The 27,042-nt window shown below is 40.3% G+C and overlaps 1 protein-coding gene across 1 annotated transcript in view; it reads left to right on the forward strand.

Moving 5' to 3' along the window:
* The window catches only part of tmc6b (transmembrane channel-like 6b), a 95,642-nt gene that overhangs the window by 26,553 nt on the left and 42,047 nt on the right, over positions 1 to 27,042 (forward strand). Inside the window, exons 2-4 of the mRNA XM_080209534.1 lie at positions 22,017 to 22,193; positions 24,277 to 24,422; positions 26,012 to 26,119. Coding sequence (XP_080065660.1) covers positions 22,138 to 22,193; positions 24,277 to 24,422; positions 26,012 to 26,119 — 310 coding nt within the window. The 5' untranslated portion in view covers positions 22,017 to 22,137. The remainder of the gene's footprint in view (positions 1 to 22,016; positions 22,194 to 24,276; positions 24,423 to 26,011; positions 26,120 to 27,042) is intronic.

A 27,042-nucleotide genomic window follows, 5' to 3' on the forward strand; every position in this document is an offset into this window, starting at 1 on the left:
CAGGGATCAGTGCTGGGATCTTTGTTGTTCATAATACATCCAAATGATTTGGAGGAAAATGTAACTGGTTTGATTAGTAAGTTGCAGATGAAACAAAAGTTGGTGGATTTGTGGATGGTGGTGAGGACCGTCAGAAGATACAGCAGGATATAGATCAGTTGGAGACTTGGGCGGAGAGATGGCAGATGGAGTTTAATCCGGACAAATGTGAGGTAATGCATTTTGAAAGGCCTAATAAAGATAGGAAATATACACTAAATGGCAGAACCCTTGAGAGTATTGATAGGCAGAGGGATCTGGGTGTACAGATACACAGGTCTCTGAAAGTGGCAACGTAAATGGAGAAGGTAGTCAAGAAAGCATACGGCATGCTTGCCTTCATTGGCTGGCGCATTGAGGTTAAAAATTGGCAAGTCATGTTGCAGCTTTTATGGAACCTTTGTTAGGCCGCACTTGGAATATATAGTGTCCAATTCTGATCACCACATTACCAGAAGGATGTAGAGGCTTTGGAGAGGGTACAGAAAAGTTTACCAGGATGTTGCCTGGTATGGAGGGCATTAACTGTGAGGAGAGGTTGGAGAAACTTGGTTTGTTCTCACTGGAATGACAGAGGTTGAGGGGTGACCTGATAAAAAGCTACAAGATTATGAGGGGCATGGACAGAGTGGATCATCAGAAGCTTTTTCCCAGGGTGGAAGAGTAAATTACTAGAGGGCACAGTTTTAAGGTGCAAGGGGCAAGGTTTAACGGAGACGTACAAGGCAAGTTGTTTACACAGAGGCTAATGAGTGCTTGGAACTCGCTGCTGGGGAAGGTACTGGGAGCAGATACAATAGTGAGTTTTAAGAGGTGTTTGGGCAAATACATGAATAGGATGGGAATAGAGGGATATGGTCCCCAGAAGGGTGGAGGGGTTTAGTTCAGTCGGGCAGCATGGTCGCAGGGTTGGAGGGCCAACGGGCTTGTTCCTGTGCTGTAATTTTCTTTGTTCTTTGAATCTGGGTTATTTTAGAAACCCATTTGGTTCTCGCATGCTTTTGCAGAAGGAAATCTTCTGTCCTTACCCAGTCTGGTCTGTCTTTGACTTGTGACCTATGGCAATGTGATCCACTTTGAGCTCCTCTTGCCAGCTGGCAGAGCAAACCATTTAGCTCTATTCCAGAATGTGGTTCTCCACCAACTTGGCAAACACGAATGCCATGGGTAATAAATGCTGGCCATATTTCACACATCCTATGAATTAATTTGAATAAAGAACATAAGAAGTAGAAGCGGGATTAGGGCATGCAGCTCTTGAACCTGCTTTGCCATTCATAATGGGGCAGCACGATAGCACAGCAGTTAGCACTGCTGCTACACACTGCAAGGAATCCAGGTTCAATTCCCAGCTTGTGCCATTGTCTGTGTGGAGCTTGCACATTCTCCCCGTGTCTGCGTGGGTTTCTTCTGGGTGCTCCGGTTTCCTCCCACAGTCCAAAGATGCACTGGTTAGGAGCATTGGCCGTTCAAAATTCTCCCTCCGTGCACCGAACAGAGTCCAGAATGTGGCAACTAAGGGATTTTCAGTGATTTCATTACAGTGTGAATGTAAGTCTACTTGTGACTAATAAATAAACATTAACTTTAATCATCGTAGAATCTCTACATTGCAGAAGGAGGCCATTCGGCCCACTGAGTCTACACCAACTCTCTGACAGAGCATCTTACCCACACCCCTCTCCCTATCCCATAATCCCACACATTCAACAAGATCATGATTGATCTTCACATTTCCATCCAATCTGCACATCACTTGATCAGACGTGAGCTCTTCGTTCAGGAGCCAAATGTTATGTTCAAATGTGCACAACTTATGCTTGTGAAAGCCTGTTCCAATGTTGTACCATCGCTCATCAAAGTTCTTGTGCATGGCTGATCACCTGCTGACTCTGGAGTTTTGGATCACAGGGAAGTACTGGTCTTTCCTCTCAACTAAGTTCTCCAATATTAGCTGTCCTCCAATAACATTGAAAGTTAACTCTGTAAAATATCTGCCCTTGTTACTGTTATTACTGCCTGCACCCTGTTATGTCAATTTCTTTATACTAATGTCTACTGATCAACACTCACTGCGGTGGAAAGTGACCAGTTCAGTCTTAAGGCTTCTGTTTAAATGAATTAAGTATGTTTTTGTTTTCCAACACAGTGGCAAGTGTTTTTATGTCAAAGTTTTACAGCAACATCTCTTGTTACATATCTAAACCAGATCTATCTGTAGTTGCAATTCAACTCCATTGTGTATCAATAGAAAATCCTTCTGTTAAGTTTAGATTCCACACCACAGAAATGGTCATCTCTGCTCAGGTATATTTTACGGGGTTGGTATTTCATTGAATCTTGTCAATTGTCTAAGTAAAAGCTTGATTTGCAATTTGGGATGATTTGGAGCAAATATTTTTCCTGTTTCTCTGAGGACCTGAATTTCAAAGCAACTCCTTCCAACCTCCTGGTTGGGAGCATACATATTTTCATCTTGATTTGACTTTGGATGTTAATCTAATGCAGTATTTAGATTTTAAAAATCATTAATAAGCTTGAGTTACAGATTTGAAAGCCAAGAAACTTGTATGTTTAGAGTTGCACTTCATTCACAACAAAAACATCCAGATTGATGAGTGTGTTTGGAGCTAGGATGTTGTAAATGATGAGTCACCCTGAAATTATTGAATTAAAATGAAATTGCATTGACTGTGAGCCTCTTTGTTCTTCAGACTACCCAAACTTTGACCTTATCCTTGACTTTAAATGTTCCAATAACTAAACATAACATTTAATTCATTTAAACAGGAACCTTAAATTGAATATAAAAGTAGGGAGGTCTTGCTGCAGCTGTATAGGGCATTGGTGAGGCCGCAGCTGGAGTACTGTGTGCAGTTTTGGGCGCCGCACCTGCGCAAGGATATTTTGGCCCTGGAGGGAGTGCAGAGGAGGTTTACTAGGCTGATACCGGAGTTGAGGGGATTGAGCTATGAGGAGAGGCTGAATAAACTAGGCTTGTACTCGTTAGAGTTTAGAAGAATGAGGGGAGATCTCATTGAGACGTATAAGATGATGAATGGGATGGATAGGATAGAGGTGGAGAGACTCTTCCCGCTCAAAAAAGACAGTAGGACTAGGGGGCACAGCCTCAAGATAAAGGGGAGGCGGTTTAGAACGGAGTTGAGGAGGAACTTCTTCACTCAAAGGGTGGTGAATCTCTGGAATTCTCTGCCCGTTGAAGTGGTGGAGGCTGCCTCGCTAAATATTTTTAAGAAGCGGGTTGATGGGTTCTTGATAAGAGAGGGGATTAAGGGTTATGGGGAGAGGGCGGGAAAGTGGAACTGAGCCACAACAGATCAGCCATGATCTTATTGAATGGCGGGGCAGGCTCGAAGGGCTAGATGGCCTACTCCTGCTCCTATTTCTTATGTTCTTATGTTCTTATGTTAAAACTGAACTGGTCACTTTCCACTGCAGTGAGGGTTGATCAATAGACATTAGTATGAAGAAATTGGCATAACAGGGTGCAGGCAGTAATAACAGTAGCAAGGGCAGATACCTTAGAGTTAATTTTCAATGTTATTGGAGAACAGCTGATATTGGAGAATTTAGTTGAGAGGAAAGAACAGTACTTCCATGTGATCCAAAACTCCTGATCAGCCATGCACAAGAACTTTGAGCGATGGTCTGATGTGATGGGACAACATTGGGACAGGCTTTCACAAGCACAAGTAATATTAGGAATTCAAACAAAAAGTCTTCAAAATATTCTCAAGAAAGCTTCTATGTTGCGAGCTCCATTACAGTGCTTGAATTTTTGCAGAATGGAAAAGCAGCTAAGAACCAGAATACTTTTTAGTTGGATATTGTATTGAGCTTTGTGGCGCTCTGTTTTCCATGTGTCTGCAGTACTTTTAAAAGAAATGTTTTAGTGCACATAGCCTGAATCCAATCATTATATCTAACTGAATGTCAAATGCAGCACAGATGGTCAAACACTCACCCGAGTTGTAAGGCTGTGAATTCAAGTCCCACTCCAGAAAGTGAGCACAAAATCAAGTCTGATGCTGCAGTACAGTACTGAAAGAGTTCTGCAATGTTGGCAGTGTTTTTTTTTTAATGAGATTTTAAACCAAGTTCTTAAGTGCTGCTCAAGTGGATGTAAACAAGTCTGTGAAAATATTTTGACGTGCAGTCGCGTCATCCCCATTATTCTGGCCAATATTTATCCCTCGCTCAACATTTCTGATCATTACACATTGCTGTGTGCAAATTGGCTGCTGTGTTCCTGCATTACAATTGTGTCTACACTTCAGTAATATTTCCCCATCTGTAAAGCATTTGTGATGTTCTGACTTGTGTAAGGTAATGTCTAAATAGAAATCTCTTTCTTTGTAATTCTTGTCCTTTTTCTACCATTAAAAAAACTTTGTTTTTAATTTTGATAATAGCAATTATTCAGTGATTGTTTATGTATCAAATGTTTTAATGTCCTTTTGCTGCTCCTGAATATCGAGATAAATGTATAAAAATCTCAAGATACTGTAGCAATAGAAATTTGAGTTCAATATGAACATTAGCAACTGAACAAATGGCTTTGAGGTAACTTATCTAGTTCCAAGTCAAATTCTGAGTTCACAGTCATGATGTGGAGATGCCGGCATTCCACTGGAGTGGACACAGTAAGAAGTCTCTCAACACCGGGTTAAAGTCTAACAGATTTATTTGGAATTATGAGCTTTCAGAGCGCTGCTCCTTAAGGATGTCTCACCTGATGAAGGAGCAGTGCTGCAAAAGTCATGGTTCCAAATAAATGTGTTGGACTTTAACCTGATGCTTTGAAACTTCTCACTGAGTTTACAGTGTCAAAGGCAATGCTACTTTGAAAGTGGAAAGTCAGAAAACATGTCTCAAAAAGCAGAATACTGGTAATCTGTGTCCGAAGATGCTGTCTGACCAGCTGAGTCTTTCCAACATTTTCTCTTTTAGCATCAGAAAATACCTTTAATTTTGTTTGCGAATGTATTTATGCTACTTTGTGAATGTTTGAACAACATATTGACATCCTGAAGGTATTTTTACAGTAGAAGTTTTAGAAAAGGAAAATAAACTACCAACAGTGTAAGTTTAAAACTGAAAAACTGGAATTACACAACAAACAAGTCAGTTGTTAACACTTCCGAGATGCAAAAGGCATTTAACCTTTTTAGCTGTGAGACTCATACTCAGAATTGAAAACTGCAAGATAAAATGGAGACAGGAAAAAAAAGTGTGGGAAAGGAAATAGCCAGCAAATGGATTCTGTAATCGTAAAGCAGAAGTGTATCTGCTTGGGAGAAATATGGGTGGTTGCTGGATGATATTTGACAGGCAATAGACCTGGGAAAAAAAATGACAAAATGGCTAAGACTGAGAGCGCACTGGGAAGATAGGAGAATTTGAAAAAGGAAAGGATAGGACGATTGCAGATCTGGAATTTTAAATGTAATACCAGAAAACAGAGGATTTTACAGAATTCTGAGTTCCTGTATCTGACAAATGCATTGCAGTAAGTAGATGAACCACCCCCTCCCTCACTTATTCCTGAGGGGCTGGCTGCCTGGAATTTTAGCATCTAGCTTTTTAGGCTTGGGAGCAAGTGATACCTCAGTTAACATATTGAACTGTCCTTCAGTTAACCAGTTCAGATGGAAACAAATTGATTTTGTTTAAAGTAACAAGTTATTTAACTTTCCTTGCCAATTCATCACAGACTAAGTCAGACCGCAACTCATGGATCAGCAAATTTATTGATTTTTTTTTTAGAAAATCACAGTTAAAAGTTAAACACTGTAATGACTTGCAAAATATAAATAGATGCGATAGAAGTTCTATAACAATTTGTGCAGGAAATTATTGATAGAGTGTAGTATCAAAAATTAATAACAGGTTGCACAGCACTTCAGGGTAACAGTATGAATGGAGCAGCACAGTGCATTACAGTCTCACAGCACCAGGGACCCAGGTTCAATCCTGGACTTGGGTAACTGTCTGTGTGGAGTTCACATGTTCTCCCCTTGTCTGCATGAATCTGGGTGCTCCGGTTTCCTTGCACAGTCCAAAGATGTACAGATTAGGGGGATCAGTGGGGTACAATGTGGAGTTACAGGGATAGGGCCTGGGTGGGATTGGTGTCAGTGCAGGCGCGATAGGCCAAATGGCTTGTTTCTGCACCGTAGGGAAATGAGGAAATGGTTGAGGCATTGAAGAGGTATTTTGTGTCGGCCTTCACAGTGGGAGACACAAATAGCATGCCAAAAATTGATGACAAAGCTATGGCCGGTGAGGACCCAGAAATGATCATTATCAGAAAAGTAGTAGTGTTGGGAAAACAAATGGGGAAAATGTAATGACTGTTAAACTCAGTAAAATGAAGTGACTTTGATTTCCGTTTCCTTAAAAAAGAAGGTTCTGAGAAAAATATTGCAATATGAAATAAAAATCGAAAATGCTGGTCCAGCAACATTCATGAAGAGAAAAAAATGACAAAAGGTCATTGACCTCAACCATTTGTTTTCCTCCCCATAGATGCTGCCAGTAATTAGAAAAATGTTCCCTTTCCTACTTTTTCAATATTAAACTTTTCAGTCTCAAATATAAGATAGACTGGTGTTTTCCTCAAGTTGGAACGTTCTGGCAACTCCTGCAACTGACTTGGCCACAAATATACAGGCGTTTGTCATTTCTCTGGGTTAGCAGCCCGCCAGATCGAGAGGTGGTTGTTGACGCAGGCAACCTCACCTTCTAAAACCGTATCAAGGCTGTGTTAGGTTACCAATATGGAGGCACAATACAACTTAAAAGTAAGGTGGCAATTCTGGTTGAACCTCTTTGCAGAGCTCTAGCCTGTGATCTCTGCAAATATTATTGTTTGACCAGAAAAGTTGAATTCCTTACAGTTAAATATGACTCCTCATTGTTTCATGCCAATATCTCTTAGGTTACAGCTGGGGAAAATAGAAAATAATGCTATGGCATGAACTTTTCTGTGCTAGTGGTGGAATCACTCCTGTCCCACTGCTGAACTTGCTTCACATCCTTTTGCCTTCCTGTAATAAATAATGGTTAGCAGTGCATTTTAACTTCTACATAGAGGTTCTGTTTTCAAGAGGGCTGCTCCTTCTGGAAGACATCCAGAGGAGGGTGGCGGACTTAATGGTAAAAAGCATCATACTGCAGTTCCAAAGCACACTGCGCTGCAATGTGGAAGTTTGCGCTGGGAAAATTCCTCTCAAAAGTGGTAGTAGCAACTACTCTTTCTTTAAAATATCCACATCTTCCATCTCCTTAGTTGTAAACAGGATCCAAAAACAGCAGGCTACACATTGAAAAAGTTCCACATTTACATTGTGCCATTCTTGTTTAGAACTGTACCCAAACATGAAAAAAAATTTCTAACTATATTCCATTATCACTTGACAGACTCATTGTGCACAAAAGAAGCATTGCCTCCCCAAGCTGCATTATACAGGAGTTAGCCCTGTAAGTCGTCTCTGTTTTGGTCAGTTGGTGAGAGTCACCCCCAGACTGATCCATCTTACTGAATTGCTTTCTCCTTGTATGTAGCTCTGTAAATTGCTTTGCGTCTCTTCAATGTTGCAGGGTTTTTACCTCCCTGTGAAACACAATAGGTTGGTGAGCTGGTAGCATATTCTGCTGGGACTTCTTTGTCACGAGTTTGGGGCATCTGCATCAGAGTTACCACCAGCCTGGGCTCTGACCAATGTTTCAGAATGGCCAAGGAATTTGGAAAAGTCAGCTCGTTCAGAACTTCCGAGAGCTCCCCGCAGGATATTTTATTTGGAATTAACCCTCTTTTTGCTGAGTAGCACTTTTTGGGTTCTTTCAAAGTGCAGCCGTTTGCCAAAATGTGTTCTGAAAATCGTGTTCCCTTTTTTCGATTTATGAATGTGAATTATTGATCCTTTTCTCACTCTGATTCCTACATACTGTTTCTGCCTGGTCTCGAACCAGGAACTTGTATGCATGTTAGGCATAAGTGATGATCCCTACAGTGCAGAGACACCAGTGTGAAAATTAGAGACCATTCTTTTCAGCGAGGCCACATTGAACTGCACAATACATGTAAAATGGTGAAAGTGCATGCAATTTAAAAAATCACAATTATAAAGTTTATTTCATAAATATCCTTGTCCTACAGAATTGACAAGATTAACAACAGTCGGAAAAAGTGGGGATATTTTAAGTCTGTTAAAACTAAAATGCCTCTCGGTTTTTTTGGCCAAGTTCAAGCCCAAAATGGGGTGTGATGCCTATTCTTGTAAGCTTGGATCTTGCTTGTCCTTTTTGTGGGGACTATGATTTGGATTCATTGTGAGTTTGAATTGGTTTGTGGCTCAAGCAAGGAGATGGATCCACTCTGCACATTGGCTTGGTAACTTTAAGAAAGAAGTAAAACGGTTGTTTCAAGTCAATATGACCGTTCTACAGAAGTGAAGAGTGATAGAAATATGATGGATTGTATACTTGGAGAGGGGGAGGGGGGGTTGGACAAAATAGGAAGTCACTGATAATTCAGAGTTAAGGAGAAATTGATAAAGAGGTCATAGATGTGAGATCAAGAGGCTGTTAATGGTGCCATTAGAATTAAGGAGTGTTAATAGTGGCAAAACTCTGACAGAATGTGTTAAAAGGAAACAGGTAATGCTCAGAGAGCAAAACTGAACAACAAGGGACAGGAGGACATGTGGGGGATAGATGGGGTTATGTTGGAAAACCCAACATAAGTTGGAGGGGCAAGTTCACAGTCTATACTTTTTGAACTCCACATTGAGTCCAGAAGGCTGTGATGTGCTGAACCGGAAGATGAGGTGTTGTTCTTCCAGTTTGCATTGGACTTCACTGGAGTAATACAGCAGGCTGAGGATGGACATGTGGGCATGAGAGAAAGATGCTAAGTTAAAATGGCAAGCAACTGGAAGGTTGGAATCATTGCAGATGAAGCAGAGGAGTTCCTCAAAGTGACCACCCAGTCTGCATTTCGTCTCCCCAGTGTAGAGGACACCATATTGGGAGCAGCGAATACAATTGATTTTTTTTTTTGCTTTGTTTTACATCTATGAAAATATGTTTCCTTAAATGAAATGTAGAAAAATGTTTTATGTTCTACGTGAAATATACAATATTTCATTTAAGTAGGAAACGGGATTGTTTCCTTGTGACAGTATGAATAATCTGTATGAATAATGAGTTTTTCTACCACAATATGTTCCAGTAACACTCTGCCCACAGCAGATAATGATCAGTGACTCATAACTGACATCTTGTTGTCAAGATGAAGGTTCCTTCAAAACTGAATCCTTATTTTCAAAGATCTTGAGGGGACAGTATCTTGTTGTGCCACCTTCAGTTTGACTAGTTTGCACTTAAACTTTTTGTCCTGTAATAGATTAAGAGTCTAAAGGAGACAAATAAGGATGGCTTGAGTCGTCTCATTTTCATTTAGAATCATAGAATCCTACAGTGCAGAAGGAGGCCATTCGGCCTATCAAGTCTGTATCGACCACTATCCCCATAACCCAATGCATTTGCCCTGCTAATCCTTCTGACGCTAAGGGGCAATTTAACATGGCCAATCAACCTAACCCACACACCTTTTTGGACTGAGAGGAAACCAGAGCACCCACAGGAAACCCTTGTAGACACAGGGAGAATGTGCCAACTCCATGCAGACAGTGACCCAAGGCTGGAATTGAACCCGGGTCTCTAACGCTGTGAGGCAGCGGTGCTAACCACTGTGCTGCTGGGGGAGGGGGAGGTGGGGACATATGTGGAGCGAGTTCATCCACCATATTGCAGCTAATGTTCCAATATAAACGTGCTGTATTTAATTTAATCTGAAGTAAAAGAGGTGGTTGTGTCCTGCATTGTTAATTATGGGAGTTGCAGAAATGTTCCTAATGTCAGAAATTTCCTGTTACTTATTTGACCAAATATTTGCACTGGTGCACAGTACTGTATTTTTGTAGTTTAGGTTTAAAAAAAACAACCCAGAATATTGTTCCTGTAGCTTATCAACAGTGGGATTTAATAACAGTAAATGAACTAAGATAAATACTCCAGAGAGCCTTACTGATCATGGAAATACTTATGTAACTTTATGCTTCTACATTTGTCAGCAAAAAATATTAAATCCAGCTGTATTAAATTAACAGCATTGTTGCTTTTTCGGAATCTTTTTGAAAAGGCTGAAAAGTACAATCAGTTTTTTTCTATTGCGACCAATTCAATATATCCTTATTCCCGTAATTTTGCACTCTAAAATGGAAGATGCATAGAGTTAGTAAAATCTCTCTCAAACGTGCATTGAACTGGATAATTTCATGGGGTTCCTCATTACACATTCCACGTAGATCTCAATTCAAATTGAATGGCCCCTATTTTATGCACTGAAATATTTGAATATCAAACTGATACAACCCACCCCCATCCTGGTGTTTCTGTCTCTAAACTATTCTCTATTCTTCCCTGTTTCCCTGATTTGCTGTGTTGAGTGTCATTTTTTTTGGTCTCAGTGGGGTTCCAATTCGAGACTTGTGTGCCACACCAAGCCCAAGAGCCTATGGCATTGAATCATGTAGGTGGGTGAGCAATGTCGCCACTGTTCAATTAAAAAATGCATTAAAAATTACAATTTATACTTCAGTTATGAATGTCAGAAGATTTGCTTTTTGTTCAAAGTTTTTCCAGACATGTGTTAGTAATGGCTCAGTTTGTGGCACTCATGTCTCAAGTCACAAGGTCCAGGTAATTCCACTCCAGGGCTAGAGCACAAAGTTCAAGGAGTACTTAGCAAGTGCTGCACCATCAAAGGTGCTGTCATTTGAATGAGGCCTCATCTGCTTGTTCAGATGGATGGCACTTTTTCAGAGAAGAGCAGGGAAGTTATCTCTGGTGTCCTGGCCAATCCCTCAATTGACATCACAAGTACAGATCATCCCACTGTTTGTGGGAGCTTACTATGCACAAATTTCTCACATTGCAATAGTGACTACACTTCAAAAAGTACCTTATTGGCTGTAAGGAGTGAAGAGATGTCTGCTACTGTGAAAAGCACCCTTATAAATGCAAATCTGTCTGTCTGCCTCTCTTTTCAAACCACTAACTTCCAGAAACCCAATCTGTACCTTTCTAAAGTTCCTCTTGTAGCTGAGTCTACTTTCAACATGACTGATTCATTTGCCATTAAAATTGTATAAGTGGCAGATTAAGGAGCAATATAATACCACTTGTTCCGCAAACAAAAGTTCACAGCAGATTTTATAACTACCACTTAAATTCTTAAATTTTTGAATGGGGAGGACTTAGAAATTCAAGATATCAATATATGAACAGAGCTGCTTGATTTATTTCTCCACTCTCCCAAGCGGTCCAGGAAGAAATATCATTTTTCATAAACGAGATAATCAATGCGAAGCAGAACCCATCGTACATAATTGGACATCTGCTCTGGGTGAGGTTGACTGGATGGACATTGGCTTTTGTTCTCAGTCTAGACTTTATACTTGTTCTGATGTAGATGGAAATGTATTCATGGAGCATGAAGGAGAAGGAAGTTGGCAGGCTTACTCTGTCACCGCCTTCCAAAGTATCTTACTGGCTATTAGACCAATAAAGCTGCATGACAATAAACCAATGGCAATGTGACATCTAGAATGTAGAAATGGAAGAATTGTAACAAAGATAAAATTGAATAGAATGGAGAAATCATAAAAAGGCATAGATAAGCAAAGGGGAAAAGTTGACTTTTTTGCTAAATTCTTCAGTCAAAATGTGAAAACATTTTTTACGTGTTCCTGTTACATTTGTACTCCATGTTAAACAGGAAAACAAGATAAAGGTTTGTTACATACAGGAAGTATGATCAGGATATGAAACTACTGTGAAATTAAATTCTTCTAAAGCGATGGAGACACATACTTGTTCTCATCCTGCTCTGTTTGAAAGTTTGCTTTGAATGGTCTGCAGTCTCTCTAGCTACAAGATGATGCAATGATAACAATGTCCTCTTGAACTAAATATGAACTGTGATTAATATGTTAACGTGAGGAAAATCAGTTATGAAAACAACCTCTTTTGGGCCATCAGTACCCATCCATTTAGTACCATTACACTCCCACCATGGTCCTAGCTATCTTTTTGAATGTGTCTCATATTGCATTCCACAGATTTATTGGTTTGAGTGAAACAGCTATTCTTGACATCAGTTTTGTTAAAATAAGAACAGAAAATGCTGTAAACATTCTGATCAGGTAGCATCCATGCAAAGGGAAACAAGGGTGAATATTTTGAGCTAACAATTTCTCATTAGCACTGAATGATGTTTGAGACAGCAAGCACTGAATTGGATAGTGGACAGACCAAAATCTTATTTAAACAACTAATCTCCATCCAGTTCACATTTGTTACTGAAATCATTATACACGCTCCATGCACTTACCATGTGCAGACATACATCATACGTACAATGCATAGAACAGAAATCTTGTCCCCTATATCAGCAGGAAGTGTCAGCTAACCAGCAGCTGTAATCTGACTAACGTAGATGGTATGTTAAAGTCATAAACACTCTGACTGACAAATACCAGAAGGTATGTATTGACTAATCACAACTGTTTCTAACATACTTTTCATCATATTTGCATCCTGGAAACGGGTATTGATAAAAACAAAGAACATGAAACAGACCGTGCTTTGACATGCCCAGACACAAGGAAGGAAGGCATTTACTGAGAGTAAAGAAGTTGGGGTTAAGACTCCTGTGTCATTAAACTCAGGCTGTTTCTAATACTCATTTATATCCGAAAAGAGAACAATACAAAAATCTGATCAATTATCTGTGACTTTTCTTTTGGGAATCAATTTCTTGCAATTATCCAGCAACTTTAACATAGTTAAATGTCCCAAGACAATTCAGAGGAGTGTTGTCAAACAAAATTTGAAACCAAGGCACATTCACAGATAAGGATTGATGACCAAGCTGGGTCAAAGAGGTAGATTTAAGAGTGTTTTGAAAATAGGAAGATGAGGCAAAGAGATTGTGGGGAAATGTTCCAGAACTAAGGATCCAGGCAGCTGAAAGAATAGCGTTACTTGCGGAATGATGAATACAAAGGATACATGCTCTTAACGTATTATTACTGGGGTATTTTGTACAGCCCAAAGTACATTGGTTCTGTTTTGTTTTTTAGGGGTTTAAGTTAAAATATCCTTGTATGCACAACATTTAATGTTGTAGCCGCCTTTTCAACAAAATTGTACAAAGTCCACACGTGCAATAAATATTTAGAACACTCACTTTGAACTGCAATGAATGTGTTTCTCAGGCACTCTACTAGTTTGTTCCCTTTACTAGTGTAAATGGTCCCAATTCAATAATGCATTGGAATTTGTTGATGGACTGAAACTTGTAACTTGTTGGCACCATTTACATTACTATAAAGTCACATTTAATACCATCAGACAGAGACAATAGCCAGATTAAAGATGTTGATATTTTCTTTCTAGCTCATCGCAGGGAAGCAAGGATTACTCAGAAGTAATGGTTTTAACTTAAAACAATAAGGCAGATCTTTAAAAAGTGAGATGCAACATGATTTGCCAATTTGGCTTGAGATTAAAATGGAAGTTTCCACATTTTCAACCATTGACAGTAGGTAGTTACTGCAAAATTATATATTTTGGAAAGAAGTGGATTTTAACATAAAAACTAATATTTGCCCATAAAAGTATGACTGATACAATGATTAAACTTAATTAGTCTCTTCAGAACTGTCTGTAGCTTTGATTTGAGTTTTTCTAATGAGTGACTGACCAAGGCATATCCCAGGTTTAACCCTTGATCTGTGTGGATTGCTCAGCAAGAATGGTAATAGGTGCGCTTCTAGATTGAAGTGGGGAAATACACCAAGGTTGCCATTCCCAAAGCTTTCAATTTGGAAAATTCCCACCCTCCAGTTTTAATTACTTTTGAGGTCCCATCCATTCCTATCTTTGCAGCCTTCATCCATATGTTCCACGGTGGCAAAGTGGTTAGCACTGCTGCCTCACAGTGCCAGGGACCCAGGTTCAGTTCCAACCTCAGGTCAGTGTCTGAGTGGAGTTTGTACTCTCTACCTCTGTCTGCATGGGTTTCCTCTGGGTGTTCTGGTTTCCTCCCAAAGATGTGCAGGTTAGGTTGTTTGGCCATGTTTAATTGACCCAAGTTTCAGGGGATTAGCAGGGTAAATATATGGAGTTATGAGGGTAGGGCTTGGGTGGGATTGTGATCGGTGCAGTCTCAGTGGCCAAATAGCCTTCTCTTGCACTGTAGGGATACTGTGATTCCAAAACTCTCTGAACTCTTTCCTTCAGCTGAACTGGCCCTTTTGTATATCCTTCACCCGCTAAGAAGTGTCCTTTTCCAAGGCCCTTCTTAAAACCAATTCTTTGATCAAATTTTTAGCAATGTTTCCTCTATCTGTTTTGTCTGCTTACAAGACAGAAACCTGCCTGTTGGTCTGCGCAGTCTCTAAATGTTGTTTGGATCCTCTGATCTCATATTCCTTTCCTTCAGCCACCTGTCTAACCTGTCTTAAAAATCAACATACCTTGTGGTGCATTTTAGTGCTAAATTTCACAGCCTCAAACTTGCTACCAAAACAAAACTTCACCTAACCTCTGTTCTAATTATCACACAACTGATTAATTCCTTATCCTAGACCATTTAGATGCAATTGTTTGAATTTGCTCTGGCCCATTCCTTCATACAAGTACACACCTCTATCAAATCATCCAGGAACTAGCCCTAATCTAGTGCAAACATGCATAATTGTTTTTTTTTAAGTATGTCTTAGTATTTGTACATGCTCATACTAGGCAGCATCACAATGAATATGCAGTGATATCATTTCTGTGTTGTTATGAGTCAAATGAATGTTGGTTGCAACCTCAAAGACATGCTCCATGGTGAGCTTGCTGTTAGCATTAGACCAATACGTTGCCTGTGGAATTCATTACCACAGGAAATACTTGATGCTAAAACATTGAATGTATTTAAAAGGCAGCCAGATATAGCCCATGGGGTGAACGGTATCAAAAGTTATGGGGAGAAAGCAGGATTAGGCTATTGAGTTGGACGATCAGCCATGATCATGGTGAATAATGGAGCAGGCTCAAAGAACCAGATGGCCTCCTCCTGCTCCTATCTTCCATGTTTTTGTATCAGGATATGAGGATGTCTGCAAGCAATTGGAGTCAATCCATGGGAAGCCCTCTCTGACTCGAGTGCCTGGGGATGAATAGCCAGGAAGGGTGTGGAAAAAGCAGAGGACAGAAAAAAAAATGATAAGACGGCTGAAAAGAGAGGCTGCTGGAAAGAAACAAACGCCAGTCAACTTGGGGCCAGCTACAGAAGGGAATGTTACTCAAGAATTAGTCTCTACAGGCACAGCAAATGATATTCAATCCAAAAGTGGCATATACTCTGGGTACATAAGAACATAAGAACTAAGAGCAGGAGTAGGCCTTTGGCCCCTCGAGCCTGCTCTGCCTTTCAATAAGATCATGGCTGATCTTTGGAGACTTGCTCCACTTATCCACCTGCTCATCTTAATTCCTTTACTGTTCAAAAATTTATTTATCCTTGCCTTAAGAACATTCAGTGAGGTAATCTCAACTGCTTCACTGGGCAGGGAATTCCACAGATTCACAACCCTTTGTGTGAAGAAGTTCCTCCTTAACTCAGTCCTAAATCTGTTTTCCTTTTATTTTGAGACTGTGCCCCCTAGTTCTAATTTCACCCACCAATGGAAACAACTTCCCTGCTTCTACCTTATCTATTTCCTTCATAATCTTATTTGTTTCTATAAGGTCGCCCCTCATTCTTCTGAATTTCAATGAGTATAGCCCCAGTCTATTCAGTCTCTTCTCACAAGCCAACCCTCTCAACTCCGGAATCGACCTAAAGAATCTCCTCGACACCCCCTTCCAGTGCCAGTATATCCTTTCTCTTCTCTAGGAAGGAGACCAAAACTGTACACAGTACTCCAGGTGTGGCCTCACTAGCACCTTGTACAGCTACAACATAATCTCGCTGTTTTTAAACTCCATCGCTCTAACAATGAAAGACAAAATTCAATTTGCCTTCTTAATTACCTGCAAACCAACTCTGAGAGTCCAGGCCCTTCTGCACAGCGGCATGGTGCAATTTTTTACCATTTTAAATAATATCCATTTTGCTGTTGTTCCTCACAAAATGGATAACCTCACATTTGCCAACATTGTACTCCATCTGTCAGACCCTCGCCCACTCACTTAGATTATCTATATCCCTTTGCAGAAGACGCTGAAAGTCTTCACACTTTGCTCTTCCACCCATCTTAGTATCATTGAGAATTTTGACACACTACACTTGGTCCCCAACTCCAAATCATCTATGTAAATTGTAAACGATTGCAGTCCTGACACTGATCCCTGTGGCACGCCACTAATCACTAATTGCCAACCAGAAAAATTTCCCATGATAAATGGATGTCAGTTAGTGCAGAGTCTAAAATGGTGTGCGTTACTCCAGCCACAGTCTTAATAAAGTTTTGTGTAAATTTGACATTACATCCCAATGTAACTATTCTATACCACTTGCTGTAGAACCCAGTGAGACATTAGTTTTTTACTGGCCTTATTTGAGTTGAATTTGAACCCTAATATCTTTGCTGTTCCATATCATACACATTCTCATTGCTAGTTTTCTTTAAGTCATACCAATCTGTATACAATGAGTTCCATCTGCTGCTTCTTTGCCCTTTGCACCTGGAGTTATTTGCTTTGCTTTCTCATTTAGTATCTGCTGCAGAGTTCAACATCACTTCGTCTGACTCTGTACATGAATCATTGGTGTGAAGTTAGGAGAAAGGCTTTCAGAGCAGGACTCTGTGGTGATCTCCTACCTAGATCCAACAATCCTTAATGAATATTCTTGTGTTCCTTTCCTTCTAGCCAGTTTTTAATCCAACATGTTGTCTTTCCCTGTTTCCATATCCCTTATTGTTTTTAATTCATTTTATTAGATGCAGTCGTTGCTGGCTAGACCATTGTTTATTACCTAGTTGCCTTTGAGAAGGTGATGATGAGCTGCCATCTTGAACCATGCAGTCTGCAGTGTAGGTACACCCACAGTGCTATAAGGGAGGGAATTTGAGGATTTTGATCAAGCGACAGTGAAAGAACAGCAATATATTTCCAAGTTAGGGTGGTGAGTGACCTGGAGGGGAACTTCCAGGTGTCCCGAGGTATCTGCTGTTCTTGTCCTTCTAGATGGTATTGGTCATGGATTTGGTTGGCAGATCTCCTTTCCTAAAGGGCTGTTTGGTGGACCAGGTGGGTTTTTGCAGCCATCAATGAAAGTTGTCTTAGTCACCATTACTGAAACGTTTTCAATTCCAGATTTATTATTTGAATTCAAATTCCATTAGCTGACGTGATGGGATTTGAAACCATTTTAGAATGGTGCAGAAGAAGGTCATTCAGCCCATCGAGTCTGCACTGACAATAATCCTGCCCAGGCCCTATTGCCACAACCCCATATATTTACTCTGCTAATCAACCTAATGCGCACATCTTTGGACTGTGGGACAAAACCGGAGCACCTGGAGGAAACCGACACAGACACAGGGAGAACATGTGAACTCCACGCAGTCACACGAGGACCCCCTCCTCAGAGCATTAACCTGAATCTCTGGATTACTAGTGCAGTGACAATAACACTATCACCATCACCTGTCTTTGGTGCTTAGTTGAGATTGCACAAATTTATTTCTGATCAAACTTTGACAGTCAGTGGAGAGAATCCAGATACAAAAGATGAAGGAACAGTGTTTGTTAATCATAGAACACCAAGTCCTGCACTCAGTCACTGCTATTTATCAAATGAAGCCGACATTTCACTTGTTATCAAATGAAGCCGACATTTCACTTGTAATCAAAGTAAAATACTGCAGATGCTGGAAATCTGAAATAAAAGCAAAAAATTCTGGATAAACTCAGCAGTATCTGTGGAAAGAGAAACCAGAGTTATCATTTAGAATCCAATGTTCTGCCTGAGGGTTATTTTTAGACCCAAACGTTAAGTCTTGTTTCTCTCCACAGGTGCTGCCAGGCCAGTTGAGTTGATCCAGCATTTTCTGTTTCGTTTGTCAAGCAGGTTCTGGACTGCAAGCACGGCATTTACAAAATGAACTGCTGTACCAATTGGGAAGTCTGAAAGGAACTCCTTTCTGGGTTCAGTCTGACTCTTGTCTGGAATTATTCTGACTAATTTGTCTGCGGAATAATGGCCTCAAATTACATCAGAGGTTGTGCAAAATTATTTATTTTCAACATTGCCATCACAGTTCAGAATGATATTGAACATCTAGCTGGTTTGTTTTTTTTTTGAAAGCACGAGTACTTAGGGAGATTCTGCACCCAAGATGCAAATAGCAGGTCTCCAATCTGAATGCAGGACACTATGATGCATTCCTTTCTCAATGTAAGGAGAGTCAAGTGTTGTCCATTTGTTATTGACAATGATGTCAATTATTACTTATTACTGATATCAATTGAAATCTGAACTTTACACAGGCTGGAGTCTTATGGTTTGATTATTTTTAAGTAGAATTTTTTGGGTGACATTGTCACTGAGCCAAAGCCATACACCTTCCTTGGATCCAGAGTTAAATATTTGTGTCTGTGTGTGAGAGATCTATTGTTATCAGGTTAATAGTCTGATTTAGTGCACCATTCCGTATATATGCATTATTCAGAGCACCTGCTTTGTCTTTTATAGTAGACCGAAAGAAATGGGTTTCTAAATTATTAGCACAGGGGACAATCACTATTACGCTTTGTGCCTATGGCATCTTAATACCAATCATTTTTAAATGTTTTTGGAGTTAGGGATCATCTGGGGATGGGCAATAAATGCTGGCCAGCCAGTGACGCCCACTTTCCACCATTGAATTAAAAATCTACTTTCCCTAAAGAATTAAAAGAATATTTTCAGAGTTGAACCAGAGATTGTCACAGCTTGGAGAAAGGACCTGTTCATTACTTGGTTTAAACACAATATGATGCATGATAGTGGTAACTAATGTGCAGAAAGAAGCAAATATAACCAATTTCAAATATAAGATCAGAAGAGAAATTCCATAAAGGTTTATAAGAACTCATGTTGCTACTCTGAAAGGTAAACAACTGATAGCTGCAGGAAGTAGAACAGTTGGTTATTTTCCTGCAGCTGATGAGGATTTCCGTTCCAGTTTTTAGTAGTTATTTGGTTTCTGCACTTCTGGTGCCTCCACTCCATTGAATACTGCAAACAATTGAATGTTCCATCAATCCCTGTCTTATTTGCTTCAGCTGAGTAATGCCATCATGTTGGACAGTAAGTACTATTCAAGCTGATTGCTCTTGCCTTTTATATTTGCAATCCAACTGTTGAATAGTGAAGGTTCTTTATTGGTTTTGTTACTTCCTCATTGAATTGAAACTAAGCGTTATTTTCTGCTAAAAGTAGCATGGTATGGTTTTGAGACCTCTGAGCTTTGGGCAGCACAGTGGTTAGCACTGCTGCCTCACAGCACCAGTGACCCCAGATTCAATTCCAGCCTTATATCACTGCCTGTATGGAGTTTGCTCGTTCTCCCCACGTTTACATAAGAACATAAGAAATAGGAGCAGGAGTAGGCCATCCAGCCCTTCGAGCCTGCCCCGCCATTCAATAAGATCATGGCTGATCTGTCGTGGCTCAGTTCCACTTTCCCGCCCTCTCCCCATAGCCCTTAATCCCCTCTCTTATCAAAAACCCATCAACCCGCGTCTTAAAAATATTTAGCGAGGCAGCCTCCACCACTTCAACGGGCACAGAATTCCAGAGATTCACCACCCTTTGAGTGAAGAAGTTCCTCCTCAACTCCGTTCTAAACCGCCCCCCCTTTATCTTGAGGCTGTGCCCCCTAGTCCTACTGTCTTTTTTGAGTGGGAAGAGTCTCTCCACCTCTATCCTATCCATCCCATTCATCATCTTATACGTCTCAATGAGATCTCCCCTCATTCTTCTAAACTCTAACGAGTACAAGCCTAGTTTATTCAGCCTCTCCTCATAGCTCAAGTCCCTCAACTCCGGTATCAGCCTAGTAAACCTCCTCTGCACTCCCTCCAAGGCCAAAATATCTTTGCGTAAGTACGGCGCCCAAAACTGCACACAGTACTCCAGCTGCGGCCTCACCAATGCCCTATACAGCTGCAGCAAGACCTCCCTACTTTTATATACAATCCCCCTCGCGATGAAGGCCAGCATCCCATTCGCCTTCCTGACCACCTGCTGCACCTGCGTGGGTTTCCTCCAGGTGCTCCTGTTTCCTCCCACACTCCAAAGATGTACAGGTTAGGTAGATTGGCCATGCTAAGTTGCTCTTTCACTTCCAAAGATGTGTAGGTTAGGGGGATTAGTGGGGCAAATACATGGGGCTATGTGATAGGGCTTGGGTGGGATGACCTGTTGGAAAGCCGGTACAGACTTGATGGGCTGAATGGCCGCTTCCTGCACTGTCGGGATTCTGAGATTCTAAATATAATTTATAAGAATATAATAATAAATACAGAAATAATGCTAAGAAGGGCAGATTAATTTCTGGTTGCTGGAATGGAGTTTATTCTTACAGGACTGCCCTAGCTTGGGGAATGATTTGAAAATATTTTTGTGTGAGATCTTCCCACATATTTTGAACCATAGCGAGCAGTCTTTAAAGTCATTTAGTACCAAGTAGACATTTTTGAGTGCAGTTTTCATATCTGATAAATTTAGAATTTGAGAGGCAGAATAGCGCAATGTCATTGACAGAAGATCCATGACCAGGTCCCAGTACATGGAGTGAACATGTATCTTGTTAACTGATCAGATTGGACAATTGTTGACAAGCAGCACAGTCTAAAACCAGGTGTATCAGTTTGAATACTTCAATTCAAGATACAGAAAGGCAAAAAGCGAGGGAAAGAAAAATGGGATTAAGATAAAACACACAGAAGAAGTGACAAAATCAATTCCTTATGTTGTTTAAAAAAAAATTCCCAACAGTTAAAATCTGAAGGATTAGAATTCCCAATTTTAAGAAGTTAATTTTCAACTAGAGAGGTTGGTATTGATTGAGAGCTCTTTTTTTAAAAAAAAAACTACTTCCATTGGAATGAGACAAGGTTATTGATACTCAATCAGTGAAGGATTCCAACTTCACATGGTTCCATCTCGTTCAATGCGGAATCGTTAGCGAGATTCTTATAGTGAAACTTCAGAAGGAGTGAAGTGGCTTGTTCACTTCCCCAGTTCCCAACTGAATTGCAAGTGTACTGTCACCATAAATTGCTATCCAATTTGCGTGTTAACTACTGAATACTGATAATCTCGCAAAATCTGACCATTATCTCCATTAAAATAGTTTCATTTTTAATTCTGGTACAGCATTGCTTTGAAAATCGTTTTTCATGAGGAAAAGAGAGATTTTCACACTACTGTTGTTCAGTTTGTTGTCAAACATTTAATTGTCTGAAATACCTAGATGCGAAGATGGTGCTTCATTGAGACATACAGGTGATTGATGTGGAATATCACCAATTCTTTACTGAAGCATTTTCTGGCACATTGAAATGTGGAAACAACCAACAGCCCGGATGTTGATTTCAGTGGATCTGTAATTGGCATTTAATTTCAAGTTCAGCACCCATTTTATCTGATCTTGCCTCTGAAGAACTGCAGGATTTTTTCCAACATCAAGCACGTGCATATAGGAGCAAAGTGCAACTCAATTTATTATTTTATTTGTTAGAGAATAATTGGCTGAAGTGACTTTTTAATCCAGTGGTACATAATGAAAAGACCTGCATAAGCATAATAACTCGTCTTTTTTCCAATCTTCTTCCATTAGGTGGCAGTAAAACTGGGACTAAAGCTATGAAGAGGCTCATTGAAAGAGGTGACAGAAGCTGATTGAGAAAGCATTAACCTTTTCCACTTTGTAAACCTTTTAAAGGGTTCACTTAAACACCATGGCCCACAGTGTGAACTTTTACCCAGATGCAGATGATACTATGACAGGAATTAGGTGAGTAATTTATCCCTCTGGAGAGTTACTTCCTGCGTCCACCAGAAATTGCAAGGACTGCCCCCACCCTTCCTTTTTTAAATGCTTCCTTTCTAGATATTGTAATGAGTATAAATGGGACTGTAATTCCCAACCAATGTTCAGTTATAAATAATTTGGATCAAAGGGAAGACCACTTTCCTTAAAATAGATTGTTATTAATCAGGTAAGAGGGGAATTCTGTCTGCTAGACCCCAAGCTCTTTGGTCTCGATTTATTGAGGGTAACTGTACGTCACAGTAGTTGGACATTCTTTGCAGACAAATGATATTTTGACATTAATTGCTTTAAATTCCATTCACAGTTTTTTAAAATTTGTTTTCTTTGTAAGAACTGGGATTAATTAATTGAATGCGTCTGTTGATCTTGCATTCTTTTAATGAATGATACCGTGTTGGTTCTCCCCACACTTCCCTCGTCTCCCCAGTTAAGAAGTGCAGACTTGAACTGTAAGTATGGCACAGTCTTGGTAGAGAAGAAAGCTTGTCCACTGGGGGATCTCTATGCTGTTTACGTCCCGCAAACAAATACTTGGTAATGTTCTTATTTTATTGTGGTCAGTGCTTCTCAGATCCTTCAGGTCAAAAACCTGAATGCATTTTTGCTTCATTGAATTTTTGATTTTTGTACTTGAATTTTGGTGAGGATGGAATTACAGTTTGTTTTGACTGTCCTGGAAATGACAATTACAATGTTCCTCGCTCCTGCTTGAGTGAAAGAGGACATGTACCATGCTTGCAATATATCAACAAAATACCAACATGGAGTTGCATTTTTTTTTTGTTTACATTTTGGCTTAACATTGAAGTTTAAGAAATTTACCACCCTCGGAGTGACTTCTGGGACTGCGTGCTGAGGAAATGGTTTTGATTCTTTGACCTGTGTGTGGTGTGTAAGAACCCAGGCCATTTGATGCTAAGCAGCTGTATTGGAGAAATAATTAGTTATAAATATAATTTAACCAAGGCACTCCCAATGAGAACAAGTCTAGACAAGCACCAAAGGTGGCAGTCAGCATCCTTTTTGTGGTTCTATTGGAAAGATTGCCATCAGTTGCTTGAATGGATTATCACTATCTGGCAGACTGACCTCTCAAAGGTGAGTCTGGGTTTTATAGACAGAGCAATCCAAAACTTTTTTTGGCATAGAATCCATTCAGTGGAGAAGGAGGCCATTTGGCCCACCGAGTCTGCAACAACAACAATCCACCCAGGGCCTATCCCTGTAATCCACATACTTATCCCGCTAATCCCTCTAACCTATGCATCTCAGGACACTAAGGGGCAATTTAGCATAGTGAATGCACCTAACCCACACATCTTTGGACTGTGGGAGCAAACCGGAGCACCCGGAGGAAACCCACATCACATGGGAAGAACATGCAAACTCCACACAGTGACCCAAGCCAGGAATCGAACCTGGGTCCCTGACACTGTGAGGCAATAGTGTCAACCACTGCATTCTAGTGAAAACTATTTAACCTGTTGCCAGATTCAACTATGTGACAAAGTCCCTGAACAGGAGCATCAGTAATTCTGAGAAATATGTGAACTGACAAGAATTTCCTAGCTGCCCCCCACATTCAAAGGATGCTTGTGTGGTTTTTTTTTTAGAAAAGGAGTTCTGCAAGGAAATTCAATCAACTAAATTGGTTTATCTGTTAGTCATTTCATAAAATGGTTCCAAGTTGTCTTATTTGGACTGACTCCAATAATTCTCACTTAATGCTGACTTCTGTTGAAACTCATAAATGCACATTAGTCGATTATGATAGTGCCTGGTATTATCAATACTCATTTTATAAATCACAGGAGACATACTTAAGAACTCCTAAGCATGTATTATGAATCCACAAACATGTCTGAAATTTGTCCAAGTTATGCTGTTCCGGATTACTTCATAAGTAAATCTTACATATCCAATTTTCTGCTTCTGGGCATGAGAAGACCAGCTGTTTCTTAAGGAGAAATGATTAAACATTCTTTATTATTTTGAGAATCCAAGAGGGGTGGTTCTTCCAATAAAATTTTTTTTTTCCCTCCAGTGACTGCAATCCTGCTTCTCCAGATTGCAGCTTTGAAGAAGACATTGTCCACCATTCCTTTGCTGATATTATCTCTGAACAGAGTGCTGCAGTGTCTGAATCATCAGTGATGATTGAGCTGGAGGATCAGTCGAATGCAGGGATAGGTAATGAGATTCAGAAAATTTCAATGTTGCTTGTGTATTATAAAACAACAATTTCCTCTTTCTTTTATGTATTCACAAGCCTAATGATTATAATGAGAGTTGAGTTCTACTGCTTTTGCAATGAACATTTATTTTGTATATAGTCCAATTTTGCTCCATTAAGAATTTGAATTTATATAGCACCTTTTTATTATGGGAAATGTAATATGTGTGTTTCACTTGGATGTAATCATGAAAAATTACTTACTGAGCTAAAGTAGTGGATATTTGGAGAGATGACTAACATTTTGACCAATGAGGTGGATTTTAAGGAGAGCCTTAAAGAAGGATTGGAAGGTTCAGAGGGGTTTCTGCAAAGAGTTCCTAGAGGACAATTCCAGCAATTCCATCTGACTCCTCAGTCTGATGTTGCAGTTTCTTTTATTCTTTCATGGGATGTGGGTGTCTCAGGCTGGGCCAGCATTTATTGCCCATCCCTAATTGCCCTTGAGGGAGCACTTAAGGATTTAATCACATTACCTGTCTAGTCTCATGTAGGCCACATCAGGTAAGGACAGCAGATTTCCTTCCCTAAAGGGCATTAGTGAATCAGATGAGTTTTTTTTCCATTGAATCTCTACATTGCAGAAGGAGGGCATTCAGCCCATCCAGTGTGCACTGACTCTCCAAAAAAGCATCGTACCCAGGCCCACCACCCTGCCCTATCCCTGTAACCCCATGCATTTACTGAGGCTAATCCACCTAACCCACACACCTTGGGACACTAAGGGGCAATTTAGCACGGCCAATTCACCCAACTGGCACATCTTTGACCTTTGGGAGGAAACCGGAACACCCAGAGGAAACCCACACAGACATGGGGAGAATGTGTGAACTTCACACAGACAGTCACCCAAGGCTGGAATCTTACCCAGGTCCCTGGTGTTGTGAGGTAGCAGTGCTAGCCACCGTGCCATCAATTGACAATGTTTTCATAATCATCATTGGATATATAATTACCGATTTATTTTATTCAATTCAAATTTCACCATCTGCCATGGTGAGATTTGAACCTGTGTCCCCAGAGCATTACGTTGGGTCTGTGGAATACTAGTCCAGTGCCAGTACCACAATGGCACTGCCTCCCCTAAAATGAGGCAAAGGAATGGATGGATGCACAAGTTGCCACAGTCCAAGAAACAGTGAACTCCTGGAGAGTTGGAGGGCTAGAGGAGATTTTGGAGAAGTGGGAGAAGACCGGGTCATGAAAGGGTTTTAATATGAAGATTGAAATTTGAGACACGGGGCCTGAGAATTAATGCAAGTCAGCAATGGCAAAAGTGATGGGTGAACCCAATAGGCAACAAGTCAAATAGCTTTTAATACTATTGAACGGATGGGAATCCAATCTGGAGTGCATTGGAATGGACAAGGTTTGAGCTGACAATGGGCTAAGACATAGATGGAAGTAGGCAATGTTGAAGTTGGAAATATGCAACATTTGTGACGCATACAATGTGATGGAGAGAATGTGGAAGGTACAAAAGAAAAAGAAACAAGTGCTGATTATGTTGACTGCTGCAAATGATTTGTGTTCCAATTTTGTTCAGAAAACATAGGTTATATCAGGTCACCCTCTCCGGCACAATGCACGCTCGGTGATGACTATGATCCAGCTACCTTGAGGGTGCTCTCCTTCATGCCCAGCAGGACTATAGGTGATGTTTAATATTTTTTATTGTACTTGTTTATTTGCATGAACTATATTCTGTATCACTTCATATAAATGCACATGGTAAAGTTTATTTATTAGTCACAAGTAAGGCTTACATTAACACTGCAATGAAGTTACTGTGTAATTCCCTTAGTTGCCACAGTCCAGCGCCCATTCGGGTCAATGCACCTAACCAGCACATCTTTCAGACTATGTGGGGGGGAAACTGGAGCACCCGGAGGAAACTCACGCAGACACAAGGAGAACATGCAGACTCCACACAGACAATGACCCAAGGCAGGAATTGAAACCCGGTCCCTGGTGCTATGAGGCAGCAGTACTAACCATTGTGTCACATAGGTGGAAGGTTCTGCAAGGTGCAATATTACTTTCAGTGCTCCCGTCACACCACCAATGTCAATAGAATATGACTGGCACATTGACTTTTTTTAATTAGAAGAACATTGTACGTTATTCGTCTTTTGTATTAATGATGCTTTCCATGCCCCCTCATATCCTCCATTGTTGCCTTATATCCCACATGCCCTTCCATGTGCCCTCAATAACCACTCACCCTATATTCGCTATGCACAGACCTTTGGAGCCATGTTATAGCAATAAGACGTCTTTGAAATGAATGTGGGGGGGGTAAAAAGTTTAAAAAGAAAAAAATCTAATACAACTGTCATGAGAAAGCATGACTATTTGTACAGAAAATAAAACTCCAGACCCAGTGAAAAAAATTTTAAATCTCTCAAGTAGTCATTCAGTTGTTTTTTTTCAAAGAAAGTATTCAGTAACCATGTTAAAGACAGATATTACATAATAACCTCTTGAAGCTGCAATCAAACTCACCTTTCTGAGATGTTTGGTTTGAAGGTTTTGGAACTAGGCAAAATAGCCACAATGGACACCGTTGCCAGAACA

Source organism: Carcharhinus amblyrhynchos, chromosome 21 (assembly GCF_965287045.1).
Source record: "Carcharhinus amblyrhynchos chromosome 21, sCarAmb.v2.hapA, whole genome shotgun sequence".
NCBI classification, from domain to species: Eukaryota; Metazoa; Chordata; class Chondrichthyes; order Carcharhiniformes; family Carcharhinidae; genus Carcharhinus; species Carcharhinus amblyrhynchos.